The sequence below is a fragment of the Acanthochromis polyacanthus genome, chromosome 10 (genome assembly GCF_021347895.1).
Source record: "Acanthochromis polyacanthus isolate Apoly-LR-REF ecotype Palm Island chromosome 10, KAUST_Apoly_ChrSc, whole genome shotgun sequence".
Taxonomy (NCBI): Eukaryota; Metazoa; Chordata; class Actinopteri; family Pomacentridae; genus Acanthochromis; species Acanthochromis polyacanthus.
The window spans coordinates 16,460,895-16,485,701 of NC_067122.1; the positions used below are offsets into that span (position 1 = coordinate 16,460,895).

The following is a 24,807-nucleotide window of genomic DNA, read 5'->3' on the forward strand; positions in this document are numbered from 1 at the left end:
AAATACCTTTGAAAATAATATTGTGTTGTATAAATATTGTCATCCATAGCAGTATTTTTTTTGCTTTCAGTTGAAGTAAATCTAAAACTAATACTTTTTCTCCCTCTGTCAAGTATGAGGAGGTGCGTGGGGAGCTGCATTCTGTACAGAGAGATCTCCAGAGCGTTCGGGAGGAGGCCAAGGCGGCCGTGACCGGCAGGGAGCGTCTGACCCAGGAGCTTCAGACCAAGCAGGCCCAAGTGTGTTCTTTGGAGGGCCAGTTAGATGCTGCTCGTACCCTCGGCAACAAGCTCACCCAGGAAATCAAACGGTCAGTACACATGGAAATCATTAGGGGCACTTCACTTCTCTTTCAGATTTTCTTTTTTTCATGGGTTTATTGTTTTACATTCTGATTCAGCACAGTAGTTCATAATAACGTAACAATTGTTAAAAATAAACTCAGCTGTAAAAGCACATTTCTAAGTTGGTATAATATTTTCTGCCTGTGTTTGTTTAATAAAGGTTTATGGTGCTGCAGTAACAGACAAATCCTTCATCCGTTTCACTGGACTGTGCTTGTTTTCTTTCTGAAATTTCTGTATTTCTCTGCCCACACTGAAATGTTTCCCTCTGTATCTCCTCCATCTCTCTGTGGCAGACTGGAGGCTGAGCTGGAGAAGCTGCAGAACAGCAGCAGACCAGCAGATATAACTGTGTTTTCTACACCCTGTTGGAATACAACCTCGCCCTGGGAAAACAATGGTACAGACTCTTAGATTTATGACTGCTGTGTTTGTTCTCTGTGGGGGTTTCTTCTCTCTCTTGTCATTATAGCACTATATAGTTTAGAAAATTTAATGAAAAAACCACAAGATTCCCAAATGAGCAGAGAGTTTATAAATACACTGCCTATGCTTTCCCAGCCCTTCACTCTCCAGGGGCTGTTGTGTTTGTCTTTCCTCTCGTCACTAACACACTTGGTGATTCACTACCGCTGTTCCTCTTCAAGTTTGGTTATTCGTTTAAGTTTAGTCCATAATGCTGTGTTTTTGCCCTGTAGGGAGCAGACAGGAAGAGAGGTCTGGGCAGCGAGATGAAGGACAGAGCCGGGCGAATGTCCGAGTAAGTACCAGCATGTTCTTACACTGAGCTATGTGTATCCTAATCCAAGGTGGATATTAGCTGAAAGCTCTTCTCTACTTGGAGGATTTGTTGCACTTTGTATTAGTACAACAAAACTTCTGTCGTTCTTTGATGAGTTTTGCTTTTATTATCTAACCATGTCAATTAGTTAATTAACTATTTCTACCCTACTAGTCTGAGTAGCTAAACCTGTTATTAAAACATGACCTACTGTGTCCATTTTGGCAAGATTTTCAAAGCATGACAAGCTTGACTTTCCAAAACTCTCCATATAGCTAATATGAAAAATCTGCTTAGTACTACTAGACTACAACAGATGTAATAACAGTTTTTTGCTTGATTTCTGTTGCCCTTAAATTTAGGTAGAGTTTCAGCTGAGAATGTTTAGAACAGGTTAAATAGCATCAATGTCTACTGACTCATTATTGTAAAGTTGGTTTCATGCTGTAATTTAAAATATCGATTAGACTGAAGTGAAAATTGTAACTTTTCAACTTTTTTCAAATCTCAGTCTGGTCTTGTAGTGGGAACAGGGAGACTTCTTGTGTTTCAAAACTCTGCCAAATGTCCTTTATGCGTAGAGCAAAGGTTGTTCATTTTGACTTTACATCGGAGCCTTTACTGAGTTGAGTTTGGGTGTATTTGTTGTGTCTTAAAGAGGGATTAACAGCAGAATTGTAACAGTTACTTCTGGATACTCTTATGTCTGTCAGCTAGGTGAAATGTTTAGGATGTCACTGACAAACAGTTTCATGAAAATGCCAAATCTAACTCTAACCTTAAACATATTAAAGTACTGAAATATTTTACAGTGTCGCAAATTTGTACTTTTATTCTTAAAATGGAATCAATAATCAACTAAATCAATTTGTAAATTAAAACTTTCCGTTGCAGAATTTCTGTTGCTCTAAGTCCCTCTGGTCATTAATTAAGCCTCCTAAAAGTAATTGCTGTGTATCAAAGATACATATGTAGAAATTCCTATCATTAACATAATCAGTTTCTGCCCTTAAAAGGCCTAGATAACACACCAGCTAACATAGAACTCAAGCACTGTAAAACCAATCTGTGCTACACAATGGCAAGTTGTAATTTTAGAGTAATTCAACCATACATGTCTAAATACTGAAGCTTCAGGGTGAAAATGCTCAGTCATAGTGCTGACTGCTTACTTTGCACATGATTGAACAAAAAAGTAAATCATATGGGCATGTTAACAAGGTAAAAGAAAATGTAAAAAAAAAGTTTACTGGAGAGGTCTTTGTGTAGCACAACTGTTTATGTGGGTTTGACTTTAGATAAACTGCATTGCTATGTTCATGGTTATGAAGGAAGTTAGGACTATAGAGGTCTATGGGACAGACCAATATGCTGACTGTATATACTGCATTTATTGAATATGTTAAGTTATTGTTGATTTTGATCTTTTCACTGGATTTATTTCCAGTGATGGCAATAAAGTATGTCATTAAATTTGACCTTTAAAGAATTTCTTTTTATGTTTTGTGTGTACTTGTCAATAATTTACAGGTCAAACAGATGAAAAAGAAAAACAAAAGGCTTTTTGTGCTAGTTTATCTGATACTTTTACATGTGATTTGTGATTTATATCTCAGCTTCCACTCTCTTTCTCAGTTTCTAAAAACGTGCTGGGGGTGCTGTACAGAGTAAACTGTTTATTCAGGAACAAAACAGATATTAGTCATTCTTAGTCAAATGCTGTTCAGGTCAAACTGAAAGATGTTGAATCTTGAGGCCCTGATATTTGTAAACTCTGCTAAAGCCTTCTTCCTAGTTTTGCGTCATGTTACCTCTCGTGCCAACACTCTTTCCTTTCCATCTCAACCCTCTCTCCTTCCGTCAGCAGCGACTCCAGTTCTCGGACATGCCCACACCTTCATCGCCACGACAACAACAGAAGAGCACACCACACCGCCATCCATCTGACCAATCGGACATCTTCTCCACTCCCTCGGCTGCATTTCCATGGGAACGGGACGAATCGAGACCAGCAGCCAGGAGACGACTTCCGCCTTCTCCCCAGACACCCTACGCTGATGTCACAAATCAAGGCCTGTCAGAGCAGGGGGGTTGTGGGAAGGAGAAGGATCTCAAGACAGAGACAGACAGTGAGTGATGAGTCAGTGATCACTATAGTAGCATTTGCAGTTTTTAAATATACACACATGCAGCTCAGACAAACAGTCTTTATCCTCAAGCAACAATAAAAAGTTAGCTGATTTGCTGAGAGAACAGGACTCAGCATATGTGTTCATCTATTTACCGCCGTAGTACTACACTGTGAAACAGTTCTCCAATTAATAAATTAGTCTCAAATTTTAAATATGTTTGTCAGAGCTCAGATGCAAGCTTTTACAGTTATCAACGAGATGTCGGTCCAAATAGAGTTCCGGGAGCTGCTTACGGAGTCATTGTGAACCGGCATAAGTCAATAGGAAGGCTGTTCTAGAGCCGGGGGCCGCTCCAGCTGAAGCTCAGTTATAGCTGGTTTTAAATTTCTACTCGGTGATGCCCGTCAAACTCATCGCTCACTAATGCTTTTTGGTGATGTGTGGTTTTTGAAACCCTAAAGTAGATTGCTTTAGTTATTTTACATTTTGTTATTGCCAACACATTCAGTAAAAAAGAGGAAAACCAATAATATGATAAGTCTATAAATACATAACACTTCCCTTTCCTGTCTGTGGACCTTAGCTCCAAGGGTGTTTCACTACTAAAGACCAAAATAATTCAAAAGTATCTACATTTCTTTTTTGCAAATGCTCAGTCATTTTCTAAAATAGCTGGTCAAAGGCAAATGTTCCTCAGCTGGGCATTAATAGTCTATTACTTGGGAAAGAAGTGCGAAATACATTGCAGTGCCTGTGGTGATTTTGTCAGCAAACATTACTGAATGAAAAATACTCATTGACTTTTTTTTATGATGAAAATAAAATTAAATCTAAATAAGAAGTAGTACTTCAAAATAATGACTACAATGAGATGTATTGAATTTTTTTGTCAATGAAAAAGCCAACTAATATTTAAGCATTATTACACAACCTGCAGCTTCTACTTAGTAAAGACTTTTTAGCTGTCCAAAGTATCTTTTGTTTTGTCTATTTTCTTCTGTTGCCGTTGTTGTGCTACCGTGATTAGGACACGTGTTATGTCTCGTAACGTTACGTGTCTGTTGGTAATGTTTTACTGGTTCTTGTAAGACATGTTTGTGAACTAAACCAAACAAGATTTGGACAAAAAGCAGTAACAAAGCAGCTGAATAAGCAGCAAGGAGCCTATCTACATGAAAACATAAACTAATGTTATCTTATCAGGTAATGCATATGTAATATTAAATGATTTCTGATTTTCAACTAGATTTAATGCTGCTGTCAGAAAGAATGAGTCAGTTCTGGGATGAATGACAGAACTCCATCTGAAGCTTTGTCTAGAGGTTTGCTAAAGTAGTAATTTAAATGTATTTTGAAATGATATATAAAACTAAATAAATTATTAATTTTATCCAACTGTTCAGTGTCTCACAGTAAACAGAATTGTAATGAACAAGTGAGAGAACCATCTGCTGAACGAGTTGTTGAACAGAAATAGAACAGAATAGCCTTTATTGTCATTGTACACAAAAACTGCAATGAAATTCAGCATCTCCCCATAGTACACTTAAGCAATACAAATATGAAATATGCATGACATAATGAAACTAATAAACAGAGAGAACAATAGAATGCTATCGGCAGATGAACAGGATGGACAGATACGGTGGTTCTGTTCAAACAGTCAGAGGTTGGAAATGGTATCTAGATTTATGAGGACAATCTGTCTGTATCACTGCAGAACAGAGGGACAATAACACCTGTAACTATGGTAGCAGTACACAAAGATGGCAACAGCTGTGGCTTACAAGTGCTTAGTATATATAAAAATACTATAATAAGACTAACGTGTTTTTTTTACTTAAGTTGACCATACCTGAATAAAACTAATAAAAAATAGGGATCAAGGATTACAATTTTTTACTAAGACCCATTTTAAACCAAAACACTAAAACTAAATCTATATCAGTATTAGGTGCCTAAATAGATACAGTGTACTGCCTATGTTCAGGACAGGAACACAACTCTAGTTTATTCGTAGTCTATTTAAATAAGGGACTTGGTCCCTCAGTAAATTGGAAAGGTAGTTGTCACTGTGATCTTAGTCTATTTGTTTTGGTGTGGTTTTTATCTCTGCCCAGACTACCTGAAGTGATGTGATTGCCCCAAATCTCATGTACTCTTTATAACCTCAACAACAGTTGTTACATAACAGGCTATGTAGAAATCACTGGCTCAGCCAAAGATTCCTCCGCCTGCTCCCAGCCCAGCTTAATGTAGAGTCGCTACACTTTATGATTGTGATGTAACACTCCTCTTTCTCTCAGCTCCTCTATGTGTGTTTGTTCAGAGGAGGAAAGGGACAGGTCAGTGTGAAACAATAAATACCTCTTTTATCTGCTGGGAGACAAGGGGGAGGAGTGGTACAGAGTTTACTTTAGGTCTACTTTTTGTATGTTTTTAACTCTGTGTTTTTTATTATGCTCCTCTCCACTGTAACTCTTCAAGTCACACGTATACATTCCAGGATTTTATTCTGAGTTGATTCATATTGGGTTTGTGTGTGGTAAAACCCAGAAACAACAAGTTTGAGATTAGTAGTGCAAGAAATTGTGATTACATTTATGTCTTTGTAAGACAAATACACACTAGTACAGAATGTACAGTGGATGCCAAAACATTGCAAAACACATTTTTCTTAGGACAAGCCATGAATTGATTTTATCCCTGGCTGTGGAAATCAGCAGTGTGACACCCACAGGCCTAGTCAACGTGTATCAGACAGTTAGAACAGCTGCGGTTGTCATTGAGCTCATCTGTATGGATTGCCCTCATTTGTAAAGATGTGAGCTGTGTGTTGCTGCTCTAACATTGCAAATGGTCACTTGTCAGAAATCAAGATGTTCTTGCTCTCACTTACTATGCTCATTTTAGGGAAAAATGGCTAAAGTGTGTTTTCAAAGTATTTCCACTGCTCTGTTTTCTCTTTGTCACCCTCCACCCACTCAGTCGCTGTTCACCCAGTTCAACCCAACATTTCTGAGCAGTGTTTCCCACTGAAAGATGGCAATGGCAGTGATGCACTCTGATTAGTCATGATGAAGGCAAAACTATACAAACACTGGTGCAATTCTGTCAGGATTTATAAATGTCTCAGTTATTAGAGCCGATGTTTGCAGTTATAGTTATGACTATACTGCTGTGCAGTACTCCTACTCTAAAATCCATACAGCATAGTTTTAAAAACGGTGCAGATGCAGTATGTTTACAGACCTTGTATTTACTAATTCTAGCAGGACTTCCTAGTGTTCTTTTGCTTAGTCTACTCTTAAGTCCTCTGTTTGAGGGTTTTATATTGTCTTTTGTTATTTTTTGCATTTCTTTATTCTGAAAGGTGCTCAAGTAAAAAGATTTTTTTATTTGACCTTCTTCATACCTAGATTCAGTGTATTAACATTATATCTTTGTGTGTTTGGTTCATCCACCAGTATCCTTATCAGAAATGCGGCGTCGTATCTCTGCTCTGGAGGACGAGCTGTCTGCGAAGGCCAGCACATTGAAGAGCATTCAGAGTGAAATGGTGCAAAGTAAAAAGGAGCTCACTGCCAAAGAGCTCAACCTTCAGAAAATCCGTGATGAACTCAGCCTGGCACACACCCGAATGGCCCAGGACAGTGAACGGGTAAAAACACACACTGTTACTGCTACTCCTGCTTCTATGACTGAAAATTTAGTTTCATACCATTACTAATATTTTTCTAAAGCCCTGCTGTTTTAACAAACAGTGTGCGTTGGTGTCAGTTATCACAACATTGCTCTTCCTTGAAATGTTATCAGGAAAAGTTGAGCTGGAAAAACAGTCCCCTTTTTCAGCTGTGCTGGAAAACAACTAAAAGCCATCTGGGCTGCATGTGTAACACAGACTGCCAAGCCTCCCATTAATTCATGATTTTATGACGTTGGAATGTCTTTAATTATCATGAAATGATTAAACAAGATAAGTAAAAGTAAAACATTAACAAAACACACCATGTAAAAGTCTTAGAAGTGACTTATCTACACTGAGACACACGTGGCTATAAATATGACAATTTAGATCTAAACCTTGTAAAATGTAGGTCTTACTATGTTGTCTTTCATGGACATACACATTAAGAACTCATGATGTTATGAACACAGAAAGACTCGTTATTGTTATAGAGTTGTGAAGTGGGAGGAGTTATTTCAGGGGCTCCTGGTTTCAGAAGCAAATGTTGCATTAATTTTCCCCTTGGACAATGATATGTGACTAATGGTTCGACTGGACTGGGAACTCCCTGACACAAAATCTGGTTCTGTGGTTTAAAAATCAAAGTTACAAAGTATCACCCTGCCAAAAATGACAAAAGGATAATTTCTTCTAAATAAAATGGCTAAAACTGGTGGTCATAACATAAACTTCTGTTTTGTCAGATAACACAGCATTTCCATGTTAAGTAACATTAAGGATAGTTTTTTTTAAAATTCTGTTATAGAGTATACATTGTGTGTGTTTGTGATGGCAGGCATCAGGAGCTGAGCAGAGGCTGAAGCAGCTACAAGAGGAGCTCAAGTGTCAGAGGCAAAATGCTGAAAGCAGCCGACTGCAGCACCAGCAGCGCACTAAGGAGCTGGAGAAGCAACATCAAAGGGTAAGGCTTGAAGCGGATGGACAAAGAAGTCAGGAAGAGACTCACTTTTGTTCTTTTCTCTTTGTTCCACATTACAGTTGAAGGTAGATTTTTTTTTTTGCATGTGTGTTTCCAGGATTTGACAGAGCTTCAGAAAGAGAGGCAGTGTCTGGAGAGGCAGCATCAGCAGGAGGTGAATAAGCTCAATCAGGAGCTCCAGCAGGCTAGGACACTCCACAATGCCCTGCAGGCCCAGGCTGACAAGGTAAATACAAACAAAAGTACAAGCATATTTACAGTGATCGGCATTATCAAGATCAGCACGTTTTCTAATGTGCATTAATTTACATATGTCAAGATAAGGTCTATGTCAAGACCAAAACAGAACTCTGTAGATATTGTTTATGCTGTGGTTTGTATGTCTGTCCTGTTTTCAGCTATTTCCTCTCTCTTTCCTGCTTTCTCTGCCTCTTTTCTCTCCTCCTCTCTTTTTCCTTGAACTTTTTTCATCATTTGTTCCCAAGTCAATAAACTTATCTTACTTCTTCTCCCACACTTGCTTCTTGCCCTTGTTGTTTTTTCTCACTCTCCGTTTCACGCTCTTGCTCTCTCTTTTTCTGTTTTCTTTTCTCCCCACCTGCTCTCCTCTCCGCTTCGTCCTCCTCTCCCCTCGGTTTCTCCCCAGTGGAAAGGTTGAGCGGCGAAGGTAATGACAGTAAGACTGTGTTTGAGCAAAATGCTTTGGTCATGGAAATGTGAGACAAATTCATAATTTGTGACTTGCGCGTGAGAAATAAGAGTTTTCTGGGAGAACTGCATGAAGGAATGACTGTGGGATGAGGGTGGAGATGGATAGAAGATTGGTTTGAGGTGTGTATGAGGCATGGTGCATGAATGTAGAGAAGGGCGAATGTGCTTGAAGGGTTTTTATTATTTGGTTTAATTTAACACAGAGGAATGTAGTGGCATTTCTATTTTATTGGAAAAACAATAATACAGATTTTAAACTGTCATACAAAAAACGCACCAGACCTGGTGTAAAAATTCTCAACAGTAGCCTTTCATTCTACTCACAGTGTTCAATAATACCTTACTGTAAGCCCTTTGTAAACTGCACAGATGTTATCATCTTATATCTGATAAGGCTACTGAGAGTAAACACACAACGGAGGCTCAGCTTCACATACAAGGTCAGTAACATTTAATAGCAGATAGTCAGCAGTTCACAGTGAATTTTGTGGAATTAACATTTTACCTTTGGTTTGCACATGGATGTAATTTCGGGGGCAGTTTTTGTACAGTTTTGTTGATACTCCCTGAGTTTTAAGTTTAGTCTCCATTTTCTTTAAATGCAGCAAGTGGGTTGATTGAAATCTCAGTCAAACGGCAGGTTACTACAGGCCTGAAGAAACACTCCAAACAGGAAAAGCAGTCATTTCCAAGAGCATTGCTTCCTCTCCACTGATTTGATTGGCATGCATGTGCATTTTTATTTACTAGTGTTATGTTTGTCCAGGAGATGCATTAGAAAATAATTTAAAAATAATATATATATTTATTTAATAAATATAATAAATTAACACCAAAAAACAGTCCCTGATACTTCTGTCAGTAGTAATGTTTACTTTGATACGCTACATATGACTTTAACTTCTGGTTTTACTTAACCAATCAAATCAAATCAAATTTATTTATAAAGCACCTTTAAAACAACCACAGTTGACCAAGGTGCTGTACATAGGCATAAACAACAAGATTAAAATAAAAATAATAAAAACAAAGATAAAACATTAACTAGGATAAAAACAATAAGAAGTAAAAGCAGACAAAGCCAATATTCGTGCTGGAAGCTGTCTAGTTATTGTTCACCACAAAAAGTGTAAAGTCTAAATCTTTAAATAACAACACTGAATTGCCATTTGTCCTCTGTATTTGCCACTTTTTTTCCGGATCACGCACACTACAGTTTCCATGTTGCCATTCCAGCATGACATCCAGGCAGCATATGACCCAAGGATTATGAAACTCAAAAAAGTGCAGAAAGTAACACAGAAACCACCTATTTGTTGGATTAATGAAGGTAATGAAAAGGATAAGTAATGTTGCACAGTGCCTTACTATAATGCTACTTTTAAGACTGCTCATATGTGGAATGACAGGAAGCCACACAGAATATTATGAGAACTGGTGGGAAACCGATCAGCTGAAGTCTCTGTTAGTTTCCCCAGAGAGAAGGACAATGCACTAGACACAGCTTATGCTTGCTATTGATCATTGATCGCTGCTCTGCTTCCTGTGTCCTCCACTTTTCCTGGTCCCTGCACCTAAAACAACAGCCATCCATTCCTTCTTTCTTGTTTCTATTAACCTCCTACATTATTTCTTTCACAAATCTTTTCATCTAGCCTTGTTTGAAATGAGTGTCCCTGTTTTCTAGCAGCTAATGGGTCATAATTTCCTCCATCAGCTGTCTCTACAGAAGCAAGCATTGGACAAAGAGCTGGACACCACAAAAGAGAAGCTGAAGTGGACAGAGGGACAACTGAAGGAGAGCCAGAAGAAAGAGACACAAACGCAAGCCAGACTGACGGTAACACAGACACACAGTGATTATCCAAAGTCAAAGTCTACATCTATCAATTATTCACTAGCTGGGCAGTTGATATATAATAAGCTCCATACATTTTTAAACAACATCTTAATGTGCCAGATGTCAGTCTAATATTTTTGATAATGTGTGAAGTATAAATAAATAATAAGTTAACCGGGGCTTCTTCAATCATTCAGCTGCAGCTTTATATTTTCATAAAATTATATATTAAAGTATATTTATATACAATATAAGAAAGAATTTCATAGAGCATTAGCATCATTAGTTGTCTGATTTCTAGATTTTCAAAAAAAAAAAATTGCTTCCACCACCAACCACTTACGCAACAGATAAACCTCATTTTACTTTCAGAAATATCCAGGTGTAAAATAAGTCTGGACGGCGAACTGCTGAACTTGCGCACAAGAAAAGTGTCTTCCTGCATCAGAAAGTCTTGTTAAAACTGATACGAGAGCAGAGGATTTTGTTACTTGTGGGTTGCTTGTGGCAGTTCATTAAATGTGGACCATCTTGCAACATAAGTACTTATGCTGCCTTCATCTACAGCTTGTTTGTCTGTGGTTTGTTGCTGTTGTGACACTGTGTTTGTGTGTCGTTCACAATATGTTGTACATGCACAGCTTTTCCTTATTTGGAAGTCCTCTTGGGCAAATGCAAACATTCCAGAAACAAATATTAAGATGGAAAAAATTATACACTTCCTATACAGTTATTAATAGCTTAGGTTTAATCTGATGTTGACCAGAGCACTTCTTTTAGATTCCTAAATAAATTTAGTCCTTATGGGTGAGTCTAGATCTAAGTTTGAGTTGACTGGATTCAAACCTCCTCATTTGATTTGATCCTTGGTTTAGGAAGCGGTGCGTGAGGCGGAGGGTGTGGCAGTGAGTCTGGAGCAGAGCCGGAAGAGGGAACGAGCTCTGGAGGAGGAGGGGAAGAGAGTGGCGGAGGAACTAGCTGACGCCCTGCGTCTCATCAAAGAACTGCAGGGTGAGCAGTGAACTGTTGGTGGTGGAACAAATCCATGTCATTTATTAGTCATGCAATAAGTACTGATAATAATTATGCAAATGTTTTCTGTTATTGGACTAGAGTTTTTGCAGAGAGCGTTTGTTTTCTCTTGCCTCACTCCACAGGAAGGGCAGAGTTCAGGCGTTGATAGGGATGCATCATGTTGCTTACATACGCTGCAGCAGGACAAATACTATAGCTGACATAAACTTGAACAAGTGACCTTTGACAGGCTCATTGTGCTAATGCTACCCTGTAGAATAATTTGTAATTTTGTCGAGAATTAAATAGGAAATTTTGTTATTTAGCAGGAGGAGTCAAAAATATTCTGCTTGCTATTAATGTATCTAATACAGGACATGGTGTTAATTTCCTGCCCATGTTAACCCAGTGCTGCTCCCTGCTGGTCAGTGATGCATCAGCCATATGAATATGCATTTAACTGTTTAAGTAATGCATATGCTTATAAAAAAGGAAGATAACCTCTTTCTTTTGTGCAAAAATCAAACAAACAAAAAAAACATTTTCTCATTCTATTTTTTGTGTCATTTTCCTTTCACTCCAGAGCAAAAATCTGTTCCAGCACCCCCTCTGCAGAGTGTCCAATTTTGCCCTGTTGGACAGAGTTTCTCACCTCAGTCTTCCTTTTCTCATCACCCTCGACCGTCAGCCCACTCCAAGAGGCCTGCTTCTACCCGACCTGAGCAGAGGAGGGAAGAGGATGTAGATGCGAGAAGAGCAGAAACTACAGCATCTTACCCGTCTGACAGAGAACCAGGCGAAGGAATTGATTCTGAACACATTACTGACCTTACCTCCTCAGACTCTGAGTGTTTGCAAAGAGCAGGACACAGAAGACAAAGTAATGAAGAGGACAACAGGAGAAGAAATGAGTTAATGGACTGTGATATGTCTGGGACAAGCAAGAGCTGTTCCACTCACTCTGCCGTCAGTGCGCCAATCAACTCGTCTGTGGATAGTGATAAAATGATTGATCCTGAACGCTCAATTCTGGCACAAAGTTCAGTGCTTTCTGCTGAAAAAACGTATTCCCTAAAATCCGAGCAGCTCATTGCCTCTGAAGACCTAAAGAGAGAGAATGCCATGCTGTGCTCAGAGATCCAAGATGTACGTGACGAACTCCAGAAACGACTTGAAGACCTTGAAACTCAGCGACGGGCCGAGGCAGAAGCCAGGACCCGCCTCAAACAGTTGAGCCGGAAACACAGCAGTCAAACTGTGGAGAGAGAGGAGAAAGACAAGGAATGGAAGGCACAGCTGGACAGTGAAAAGGCTGAGACAGAAAGGCTGAGGAGGACCATAGGTGCTTTGGAGGCAGAGATGAAGAGAGTAAAGGAGGAAAGAGACAAGAAGAAGAGAGAGGAGCAGGAGGAGGAGAAAAACCAAGCACAGGAAGACAGAGAGAGTGAAATGATAGAACTAAATATTCAGCTGAAGAAGCAGCTAGCAGAGGTGAAATGCCAGCTGGCTTTAGAACGAGAGGAAAGAAAAAGAGAGGAAGAGGAGAGGAACCAAATAACAGATACAGACAGTGATGTGAAGATGGTGCTGAGTTTAAAACTGGCAGAACTTCAAGCTGAAGTAGAAAAACTAAAACGCAGAGGGAAGGAAGACTCACAAGAAGAGGAGAGACTCTCAGCTGCCAACAGCCCGCTGACGTACCTGACTCTCCATGATGATGAGCTCAACTCCAACATTGTTTCCTGTGATGGCAAACTCCTCCCTTCACCAGAGCAGCACCTCCTCTTCTGCCAGTCCACCAACCAACGCAACATGCTTGTGTCTCGGGCAACAGCAGACATCATCCAAGAAAAGCGAACAGTGATGGATGCTGAGCATTCACTTCTGTCAGATGAAGTTCAAGAAGTGGCCTCTGACCCAGCAAACAGTAAACCAAACTATCTTGGAGGGTCTTCCCCCTCCAATCTCCAGAAGGAGGACCTTGCTGCCTCCAATCTTGCCAAAGAGGTGGAACATCTACAGAAGGAAAAGCAAAAGGAAACAGAACGTGCTAACCAGTGCCAAATAAAACTGGAGGCCCTGCAGAACCAGGTAAATAATACTGAACACGCAGGTCCAATCATTAAGTTTGTCCACCCTAACACATTACTATTGGTTATCAGCTCAGTAAAAGATCCCGATGGCCACATATAGAATGTTTTGATCTCCATTTTTTAACTCCTGCTGTGTGAAATGCACACTGTTGCCTTTAGTCATGTGTCACTTTTTATGCTACTTATTGCATATTGATCCTTGGGTTCAGACAGTATGTATTGGTATTTCAAAATTTAAGAATAATATTAGGGTACTATTACATAGATATCACTGATTAAAGGAATTTTTAACCAGATAAGATTTTCTCTGTTTTAATGCCTCTGACAGACTTACAAACACTTTACAGGGAAGAGACCCAAAGTGAAAGAATCTGCAATAGAAATCTGTGGGAGTATGAAAACAATGCCAAAGATGGCCATCATATGACACATATCCTGCCCCCTCCTCAAGAAAACAATCGTCTTGTTGTTGTGAAGCTGTGCACATGCTTAGTATAAGTATAATCTATAGAGAAACATGCATTTTGCACGTAATTGGGGGCAAAATAACAAAATGTTTTAAGGTTTTTGTTTTTCAGATTTGACTCATAATTCTATACATGCAGTTTTTATGTACAGATGACAACTAAAATTACAATTATAGCTCCCTCTCTCCCCATTCTTTTAGATAGGGGCCTGGTCTTACTAGCCTGAAATAACTGGCCATTGCTGTTATCAAAATGGCTTCCAAGAATCAATTTGTTACAGACAGCAGTCAGAAAAAAATACATGTAAAAAAGTATAGCAATTAATACATACAATAAATACAGAAAAGTACGCAAGCACAGACATTAATTCCAACATCACTGCTGTAAATTGTCTCCAAAACCACTGAAGGAGGCAGTGAGGAAAAGCTCCCTGAAAAAGGGACTCTGGCCAAATTGCACATTGGTTACAACTCGGTAACAGATGGAATAGAAGACCCTACATATATTTGATCGTGCCTAATCCAAGGAGGTAAATTCTCAGTCCTCATGGAAGAAAATTAGACTCTGTGTACAAATGGCATTGGAAGTAAAGTAAAATGACCTTTAACTTTCTGTGTGATGCAAATTTACAAGTGGTGAAGATAATTTGAATTTACGCCACTGACTTCACTGCATGGCGTCACAGTTTTTCCTAGTAGGCATTTAGTTTTTAGACCAAATTAGCGGATATTAGCTATTATTAAAACTGACTCATAAAGAAGGTAAGCTTTCATAAGAAGAGCGATGCTTGTATTTCCTTTTTAAAAATGCAATGTGCAGGAGCTGTTCTTCACATGTGGTAAAGTACAGGCTGTAGGGGCTTATTACCTGTTTCTCCTCAGCATTTTCTTTATTCCTTCAATCTTATTTTCTTCTCAGGTTACACTTCAGACCAAGCAGCTAACTATGGCCTTTGAGAAGCAGAGTCAGCATATCTCAGGCCTTTTAGCCGAGTTGCAAGAGAAGGAGAGCGCCCTCCTCAGCCAGGCAGAAGAACTGCTGCAATGTAAGCAAGAGCTTGATGTACTGAAAACGGAAAAAGAAGAAGAGATAAAGACGACGGCCAAAGACGTGGAGAACGAGAGACAAAGACAACAACAGCAAGATGAAAAGTTGGTGGAGATCTCAGAGATCCACCTGAAACAGGAAAAGGAGTATCCCATCACCCACCACACTGCAGACTCACTGGCAGATGATGACTTGAATTTACAGAAAGATGCAAGTCAGCCAAAGACTAATACACGTATCGCTGAAACAGCAACATCTAGTAGCTGTGAAGAAGACAATGAAGCAGGATGTTCAGGAGAGCTGCATGTAGACTCTGGAGGCTCCAACGAGACTCAGAGTAACCATGACTCTGCTTGTGTGAAGGCAGATAATCAGAGCCGTCAAAATGGAGGAAGGGCAGACCTGGTTGCAGAACTACTTGCTCTCCAACAGGAGAATCAGCTGCTGAAACAAAGACTGGAGGATTTGACCATTTCAGACTCCAGAAGCCCAACCTTGCAGACCGATTGTGAAAACAGAGAAGCCCCATACAAGCAAAGCCAAGACAGAGGAGATGCTGCTATGTCCTGCTTGATGGAGCAGAAGACGCATAATGTGCCGAGCGACGTCATAACTGAGGAACTGCAGTCATTACAGGAGAATGTGAAGAGGAGTGAAGATGAAGGACAAGATCTAGAAAGAGAAGACAGAACCACACAAGCTGAAGAAGATTTAGACGAAGTGTCTCAGGCCCACATCAACCACCTACAGCAACAGGTAGAAGCAGCAAATAAACTCAGCACAGTGATGTGACATGTCTGTACTGAAGAAGAACCACAAAAAGATGTTATTTAGTTAGTCATGCAGAGTGGAAACTTTAATTGAGCTTACAATGTAGAGATTGAAAGTCTTCAATGGGAAAATTAATTCACATTCTGTTTTTTTGTTCAACAGTTAAGGAAAAATATTTATCCAGTTCCTTTTATACAAAACTGTCAAAAGTTGTTTTAATTCAGTGGTGAAAATGGATGTATGTTATTATTGCTTTTTCTGTGTTTTAGTATGTGGGTTTTGTCTGTTTCATTCACTCACTTCTGTCTTTTTCCTCCTTTCCAGGTGGAGGCGCTGCAGATGCAGGTAAGAGCTCTCACCGAGGAGACCCAGCAGAAGGCTGAGGAACTTGCAGTTTGGAGACTGACCTCCCAACCAGCCCCGACATTTGACCAATTCCTTCAAAGCACAGACGCCCAGAGTGAAACACAAAAACGGACGACCCAGAACCAGGCTCAAACTGTCCAGGAACCCTCGCTGGGTACTCAGAGGAACCAGGGTAGCATCACAGTCATCAGAGAAGATGAGTTGTTCCTCAACTGCTCCTCCAACAAACTACAAGCCCGCACGTTATTCTCCAGGTAACATAGAGATGTCAAAATATGGCAAAGCTTAAGATCCTACTATTTTTGTGTAAAATGCATGAGTTTGTTATATGTAGTATATACATTTGTACAGCTTATTGTATGTCTATGTAAAGATCTTTTGTGTTTGCTTGATTTTAACTTTGTAACTTCTTGTTTTATCACAAGACTTCAGAACAGCAATGTTGTGGAACCAAACCCTCTCCATCCCTCTAAAAAGACTGCAGCATTTCAGGAATACAGTCAGGACACTGCCAAGACTGATCAGGTGATTTTTTTTTTTTAAAAGCCACACTCACTTACTTACCAGACCACGATGTTTTTCTTCAGGCTCTTTATATCAAGAATATTTCAGTAAAAATCCCTCACTAGCTAAATAAATGCAGCACATTTGAGGCTTACCGGTCCATAATTTCCTAAGAATTTCCTACGAAGATTCTTGGAAGGAACTGTGTAATTTGGTGCAAATTATAGGGAAAATAAAGAGTGGTTTAAATTGGTACACTTCAAATTAAATAATTCAAAATCATTGCCAGTGTAACCCAGGGAGTCTTTTAGTCAGTGCACAGCATTCAATCTGTCTACTCAGAACCATACAGCTTAGCATATATTGAGCATAACTTTTTCACTAATAAACAGTTAATAGCTGAATGTGTATTCGGGTTTATGTGGAGCTTTTCCTGTTTTCTTTATACTGAGTGTCAAATTACACAGTTTTAATTCTTTTGAGAAAAATTCCAAAGTAATTTTTAGGAAATTAAATGTCTGTGAAGTGAAGCATTTGTACTTTTGCATAAAAACTCAAAACACCAGTCTGACATAAGGAATATTGCTCTGGTTTTCCGTTTTGACTTCATTTTTCCTGTGAATTTAAACATTAGATCTTAAATTCCTGTGTTTTGCTTTTTCACTCAGGAATCTGAAAAAGAAAACCAAGAGATAAACTTCCTACAATGGTCAGATGCATGTCCAACGCAACACAAACTGAAGAGAGACACTGAACTCATCCAAATTTCATCGGACAAAATGGCTCAACAGCACATAGCCAAAGATCCCCACAAGGTCTCAGGACCACATCTGACCAACACTGGAAAACCTGAAACCAAGACAAATCCTTCTAGAGAAGCCAGTGAAATAAACACTAGCAGTAATTTTCCAGACAGAGGTGTCAAGTTGGAAATGAAAAATGTCAGCAGTCAAACAGAGGAGAGCTTGTGTCCTCGTGTAACAGTATGTGCAAACACACAGACTGAGGAGGAGGAAGAGAATGAAGAAGAGTTGGTGGACTCCCCTCCTGTCTCTCCTGTCCCAAAAGCTGAAGGGACGGCGGCAGAAGACAAAATGTTATTTTCAGGTTCTTTCCCCATCCCGGCTGACCCGGCCCGGCTGGCTGAAAGAATCCGCCGTAACCGGACACAGTTGTCAGCTGCCTTTGATGACACGGAGTATGAACCTTATGGCCTGCCAGAAGTCGTCATGAAAGGTAACTTTATTAGCTGTAGATCTGTGGAGTGAAAATACTGGAAATGGTCCATCTAAAGCATCGGACTGGAGTCATCTGAATCTTCCCACTGATTCCAGCTTACAAGCTTTAAAACCTTGACCTGCTTAACAGCAAACAGACAGTTGGAAAACAAAGTTAAGCATTAAAACTGCTAATGAGCCAGATAGTCTCTTCGGCAGGCAGAAGAGAACAAAAAAGGTACAAAAGGAGAGTATTCTACCTTTATTGACCAAATGGACACATAAATGACTCTGAAATAGTTATTATGTTGCTATAGTTAAAGTAAATGTTGAGTTCATTGCCCCCATGTGGACAAATATGATGTTTTTGCAAGTGGAAAGAAATATAAGAAATATGTGTCTTGTTTTTTAATTCTCTAAATATTTTTATTTTGACAGAAGCAGATTAGTAGTTTGTCCTTCTGCATATCAGAGTATTTATTTTATAAATACTGTTATATATTATTGTTGTTGTATTAACAAAATTGTTATTTTTATGGGAGAAATCAGATATACACTCTGAAATCAGTCTAATCAAAGGAGCAGATTTAAAATCAAAACTCCGTTGAGAAAGTGAAAATTAATAAAATGTTTTAATTAAAGCTTAGGCAGGATCCAAAAGTAACCAACATGTCACATTTCTTTGTGTTGTCAGGTATTACTCCATACTAAGTCTGCCTTCAGAGTTCAGATTCTGTCCAGTCATCAGTTTAATGATGTTTGTGGGTACCAGTCATAAATACAAGTTTCCAAATATAAATCTAAGTTTCTTCAGTTTTTTTTGTCCGTTTCTTCTGTTTATGTTTTCACTATTTCTGTGGATCCACACTTAGTTGATCTGCTGTCTGATGATCTTTTCATTTAATATGCGTGTCTCCCTCTCTCTTCATCTTTCAGGTTTTGCTGATATCCCCAGCGGTCCGTCATGTCCCTACATTGTGAGACGAGGTTTGTTAGGCACAACTGTTGTACCCGCCGCTCCCAGAGACACTGGAGATGAGGAGGATGAGACGGATTAAAACACAGCAACAGGTAATCTCCAGAGACTGTCCCTCAGATCTGTTATTGTTTTTACTAGTGATAATGTTGAGTAATAAGAAGTGAACTTGACTTTACTGAATAGTTAAGAAGTCTGAATAGGTTTTAATACTTTAATGAAACAATATCACAGGGTGTTCATGTTTTGAAAGGGTCTTAACACTTAAAGTGAATGTTTGAACTTTATACTTCATCATATGTGAACAGCAAGTACATCCGAAATCAATAACAAACAATGCAGTGGTGTGTTGTGGGTAATTCACCCTCAGTCCTCTTTATCAGTGAAAAAAATCATGGTTATGTAGAGAAATAAAAAGGAGAAGGGACACAGATTGAAGGCATCTACTAGTGAGACAAAAATTAGTCCAGTGGAGTGTTTTGATTTGCTTAAAGGAAGACGCTTTCAGTCTTTGTTTTGTTGTCAACATATCATATGAAAGGCAACACTGTTTGTTCGACTCGGTAGTTTTCATTTTTCCTGGGTAATTTACACACACAGCAGCGTATTTTTTTATTTCTATGTAATCTTTACAAACAAGTCACAGCGCAGACACATTTTCTTTTTTTTAAAATGCTATTTAATTTCCTCAAACAGCTGACCACTAGTTTTTATTAAACATTACCCAACAGGAACAAATAATATTTTGTTAGGACTATTTTTCAGTTACTGATTTTTACCACTAGTGCGCATTTACATTAACTGTTTAGATAATTTATTATTCATTCATGCTTATTTTAAATGAAAAAATAGTAAACTAGTGAAAATATTTATCTTTATCCAGTTGCAGCTTCTGCAGTGTGGGGATTTGCGGCACTTCCTAAAACATTGTAAATTATATTTCTTTGGGTTTTAGATTGTAAACTTAACAAAAATCTTTTTAAAAAATCACCACAGAGTGACAGTCACCTTTTTGGCATTTAATTTCATAAACATTCATTAAGTTATCAAACAAATAATCAACAAAGAAATGAATCATTAGTTGCAGCTGTAATGTTCATGTTTATTCATAATCAAGGAACAGTCAACAATTTGACTCGGTTATAGTTTTTAGTAAGATTCTGTATTCATCTTTTTTGTCTGTTAATAGGATTTTTTGACAGTTAAAATTATTAAGACAATCTCTAGACTTATCTGCAAATATATTAGACACATCGTCACAAAAATTTTCACATCAAATGACACCATTTCATTTTGTTATGGTTATTTACATTCTATTCCAGGGGTCGGCAACCCGCAGCTCCAGAGCCACATGCAGCTCTTTCATCCCTCTGTTGTGGCTCCCTGCAACTTTGGAAAATAAATAATCAGCAGACTATTTAATTAATATTTCTTTTATTTTAGATTGTTAATTTTTCAAAATTTAATTCTAAATTTGAAGATTATGATGATCTTGTAACATAAAAATAAAACGTTTTAAATTTTTATCTGTCAAAATATGCGTCCCAGCCGTCAATCTCCGACACTCGCCGGCCTGCGTGTATTCATTTGGAGTCCTGTTGATCTTTGGATCCCAGTGTTTGCTCTGCATTCATTCAGCAGCGGCGGGCCACCATTCCTAAATCCTTGTCGCTCCTTCAGATTTCTTTCTTTTTTTGTTGTCACAAATACACCACCGCCGCACGTCTCCGCCTTCACAGCAGAGTCCTGCACTGTGTCAGGTACTCATGAGTACTAAGGTAAACTACGGATAACTGTCTTGCTCGGTATCTACTCTTTGATATGTCAGGTTAATATGACGTTACTCGTGAGAGCACAGCTCGATGTCACGTCCAGCATCCAGGCAGCAGGTCAGCGAGTCAGAGGAGTGTCGTCTTGGAAAATAGGGCGGCGACTTACCGGAGAAAAGTTATTAGCTTAAGATAAATAGATAAATAGATTTTGCAAGTTAAATAGACATTCACAAATTCTTGATTTCCAGCTAACGTTGCGTAACATATGAGGTCCAGGAGCAAAAATGACATTAACCAAGCAAGATAAATATTAGTGGTAGGACACAATTTAAAAAATGAATCTATCTAATTAGAGGCTTGGTAATTCATTAATCATGACTGATTAACAAGGGCATAGAGGTAAAACAGTGATATATGCAGTGTTGTCTTCATTTTAAATGCCAAAAGGATTTTGTGGCTCCCGGTGTTTTCTTTTCTGTGGGAAACGGGTCGAAATGGCTCTTTGAGTGTTAAAGGTTGCCGACCCCTATTCTATTCAATAATGTGTCTTAAATTTGCTTGTTTTTGTCTACTGGCAGTCTGCAGATCTGATGGGAAAACCTGATCATGGTGGTTTATTGATGAACCTGAGTGATGGACAACAGCAGCTTCAGAGACTCGAAGCCCTTCAGACTTTGACACAAACACAGAACCAGTTTAAAAAGCTACAATCAGCCATGGACTGCTGTACACGTGTGTGCAGGTAACTGGGCCTGCACTGACAGAATAAACACTCTACTGTGGATCCAAAATGTTTAAATGGCCACTAGTTTACCCTCAAATTACTGTGTGGAGACTTGCCCATCACAATGCTGCCACTTTTCACCCACCTGTATATTTATGTACAAGAGGTGGTGATTTAGTGATGCTTGTTGATGTTTCTTGAACTACTTTTCCAAAGGGATTGTTTAGTTTTTTTGAAACTCAGAAGTAACTTATGCCTAGCCTCAGCTTACTTCGAATGAAACAGTGCCTGGTTGATGTTTTTCTGAACAAGCACTTGTCAAGATAAGTTTGACTTGTTTTCCTAAAGGGTGAAGCCAAGAGAGGCCTGTTGTGAGAACATGATATATATTTTCATTTTTTAGCTTCTTGAGGTGACTTATTTATGGACACTTGAATGTGTTTTAGTTGAGGGACGTTTACAAAAAAGTGTGAAAGCATAGTGAGTGTGTGTGAAACAATAGCTGTGAATATGAACATGTGTGTCGTCATCTTGATGTTACTGTTTGTATATGTGTGTGGGAGAGAGTGAAGTGAGCACATGTCTATGACTCAGTCTAACCTGCATTGGTTTCCGCTCCATGTATGGTGATGCACTCTGTGCTCCCGTTCTCCTCCCTCTCCTGCTTTGCTTCTCAGTCCTACACTAACAAGCTCTCAGTGGTTAGTTTTACAACAAATTCACCAAAAACTAAACATGTGAAGCTTTATTTTGTTAGAATGCAGATAACCCGAGGGGATATCAGAAATAATTTATTTTACTGATGAAATAGTTTCTTTGTTTGTTTGTTTTGGGTTTTTCTTTGCACATATGCTACTGTGCCATAGCCCACATTCCCACATTTCTACGCACTGTAGATTTAGCAGATAAGTTTAAAATGGATGTTCAGTTTGTTGATTGTCCTGCAGCAACAGATCTCACCACTCTGCTTACATATAGTCAGTTAAAGGATAAGTTCACATTTTCCCAACTTAAAACCATATTCACATGCCCTTGTGTGCTTCAAAAGAGTTACTGGTTGTTGAGTTCCCTTTCAAAAGTAATTTCAGTGTAAATAGTGAAGAGCTAAATCCACAGTCTTTGATCTTCAGTTCAGCAGACGCTAATGTGACACTTGAAACATCTGAGTTAAGGCTTGGTTACATCAGAAAGTGGAACCACGTATTTAATCTTTGCGTCTCTCTGGAGTATTTGTGATATAGCAGCTTTACTTGCAGGGCTAGTTGGTGAAACGACCTGTCAGTCACTGCAGCTCCTGGAGATTTTCTGTTTTATGTCTCTTCTATTCTGTTCACCCTCTTGGCATTTAATTCATCAACAGTTACTGAGGAGGGAAAATGAAGCTCTTACTTTGGGGGTTGGCTGATTTTGTGTTTTCCAGGCCCAATACAGAACTGATTATTTGTAGTCAATGAGATTTTTAACTGATCCTAGAACCATTATACATATTAAAATACAAAACAAATTTAGAATAACACCACCCTGAACACAAAACTGTGATGAAATTCCTTTGCTTATTAATGTTTTGCACATTTAATTAAAGAGAACATTTCAACATTTATCTTGCATTGTCTGTAAGCTATATCTTGTACGGGGAGCGAGTCAGATAGATAAAGAGAGTTGGCTGTATCATAGTCAAAGTAACATATCTTTAAATTTTTTCATTGGGAGCTTGTACAAACAATATGATACTAATTAGCAGAAAATGCATAGTGATGGATCAGATAATTGGCTCTTTTTCTGAGAAATTCCTAAATAGCTGGTTTGAAAACTTGCTAGCTAACATGGCTGCTGATGTGACAATAAATTTATTCTAAAGTTGTATTTGTACTATTGACTCCTGTCTCATAACTGTCTGCAAACCATGAATGAAATTAAAAAAAACAAGGTTTGCATTCTCAGGTTTGGACCACGTGTCTGCTCAGAAGGTTGGCATTGTGAAAGTGTCTTATCTTTAGTCTACGGCTTTAATTTGCGTCAAAGTGGAATTACATAGTCTGTAAGGAAATCCACTAATGATTCTGGTGGAATAACTTGTTAAATTATGGTGCGATCAGACCCTTCAGCCAAATCAATTGATTTCTTCCAGAGTTGGTCTCTACAGCTCTGAATTTCCTCTTTGATCAGTCTTTTCTTGCTGGTAGACAAACCAAAAATAATAACATCAGAACAGGCCGACTTAAATTGTCCAAGATAGGGTGTTAAAGTTTCATTAATGACACTGAAACTGCTTTCAGGAAGGCTCTCTGTGCATCAAGGGGAATAACTGAAGTGGAGTGCTTTTGATTTTAAACTTAATTTGTATTGAGAGGTGGTCGCTCTCTGTTGGCTGTGGATTTGTTAGAACTAGTAGACATTCAAGAAATTTAGGTCCTGAATCAGCCTCACACACACCAACACACACTTCAGCTGCCTTCGTATCTCTGGGATTTGTAGTCTTTTGGCGGTGAGCAGGGAATCTTATTCTGTATTTGTTGCCTTGTTTTTGAGCAATTTTATGTGAATGTTTCTGTATTGTGTTCACGGCTAGAATAAAAGGTTTGGTCTGAATTTGAACTTTGTCTCTCTTTGACGGCCTTTGTGTCACAATCCGCTCCTCTGTCCTGTCTGTCTCTGTCTGTTTGTCTCCCATCCGCTCTTCTGCCCTGTCTTTCCCCTACAGCTCGGTGCCTGAGTGGAGTCTAGCTCCTCAGCTGACTCCACTCAGGCAATCAACTACCTGCACGGCTCCCGGACAGCTGACGATCATTCACTAACGACTCACCCCTGCAATAAAGACCGGCTCAGCCTTCCACTCCCTGCCAGAGCGTTAAACAAGAACCACGCAATCAGCTGTCCGGGATCCCACGCCATCCTCCTTCCCCTCCGGCTTCCCCAACAAACCTTCACCAGTTACGCCTGCCTGGACCCCCCACTCCTGCCTGGATCCCTCACTCCTGCCTGGATCCCTCACTCCTGCCTGGATTCCCCACTCCTGCCTGGATCCTCCACTCCTGCCTGGACCCCCCGCTCCTGCCTGGATACCCCACTCCTGCCTGGACCCCCACTCCTGCCTGGACCCCCTCTCCTGCCTGGACCCCCACTCCTGCCTGGAGCCCCACTCCTGCCTGGAACCCCCCTGCTTCTGCTCCCTGGCTTTTCCCACCCACCATTATTCATCCCCTCCAATAAATCCTTTACATCTCCTCTGGTCTTGGAGACGTGGTTCTCTGCTCGGGTCCAACTCGCTCGTTGTATGACAGAACGCTCTGGCCAGACATGGACCCGGAGAACTCGCTGTCAAAGCCGGACTGGCTCACTCCACCCGACATCAGGCAAGTCCACCAAACCTTTCGTCAGCTC

The 24,807-nt window shown here is 39.4% G+C and overlaps 1 protein-coding gene across 2 annotated transcripts in view; it reads left to right on the forward strand.

Annotated features, from left to right (window-relative positions):
* The window catches only part of si:dkeyp-115e12.6 (centromere protein F), a 28,146-nt gene extending 4,125 nt beyond the window's left edge, over positions 1-24,021 (forward strand). The window contains exons 3-18 of one of the 2 annotated variants that reach the window (XM_022215411.2): positions 114-310; positions 641-744; positions 1,043-1,104; positions 2,990-3,254; positions 6,725-6,918; positions 7,781-7,906; positions 8,022-8,150; positions 10,353-10,475; positions 11,351-11,486; positions 12,073-13,580; positions 14,968-15,852; positions 16,192-16,487; positions 16,659-16,758; positions 17,406-17,973; positions 18,891-19,025; positions 21,281-24,021. In XM_022215411.2, coding sequence (XP_022071103.2) covers positions 114-310; positions 641-744; positions 1,043-1,104; positions 2,990-3,254; positions 6,725-6,918; positions 7,781-7,906; positions 8,022-8,150; positions 10,353-10,475; positions 11,351-11,486; positions 12,073-13,580; positions 14,968-15,852; positions 16,192-16,487; positions 16,659-16,758; positions 17,406-17,973; positions 18,891-19,012 — 4,815 coding nt within the window. In that variant the 3' untranslated portion in view covers positions 19,013-19,025; positions 21,281-24,021. The remainder of the gene's footprint in view (positions 1-113; positions 311-640; positions 745-1,042; positions 1,105-2,989; positions 3,255-6,724; positions 6,919-7,780; positions 7,907-8,021; positions 8,151-10,352; positions 10,476-11,350; positions 11,487-12,072; positions 13,581-14,967; positions 15,853-16,191; positions 16,488-16,658; positions 16,759-17,405; positions 17,974-18,890; positions 19,026-21,280) is intronic. The other variant, XM_051954646.1, reaches the window with a different exon arrangement.
* Positions 24,022-24,807: the final 786 nt, after the last annotated feature.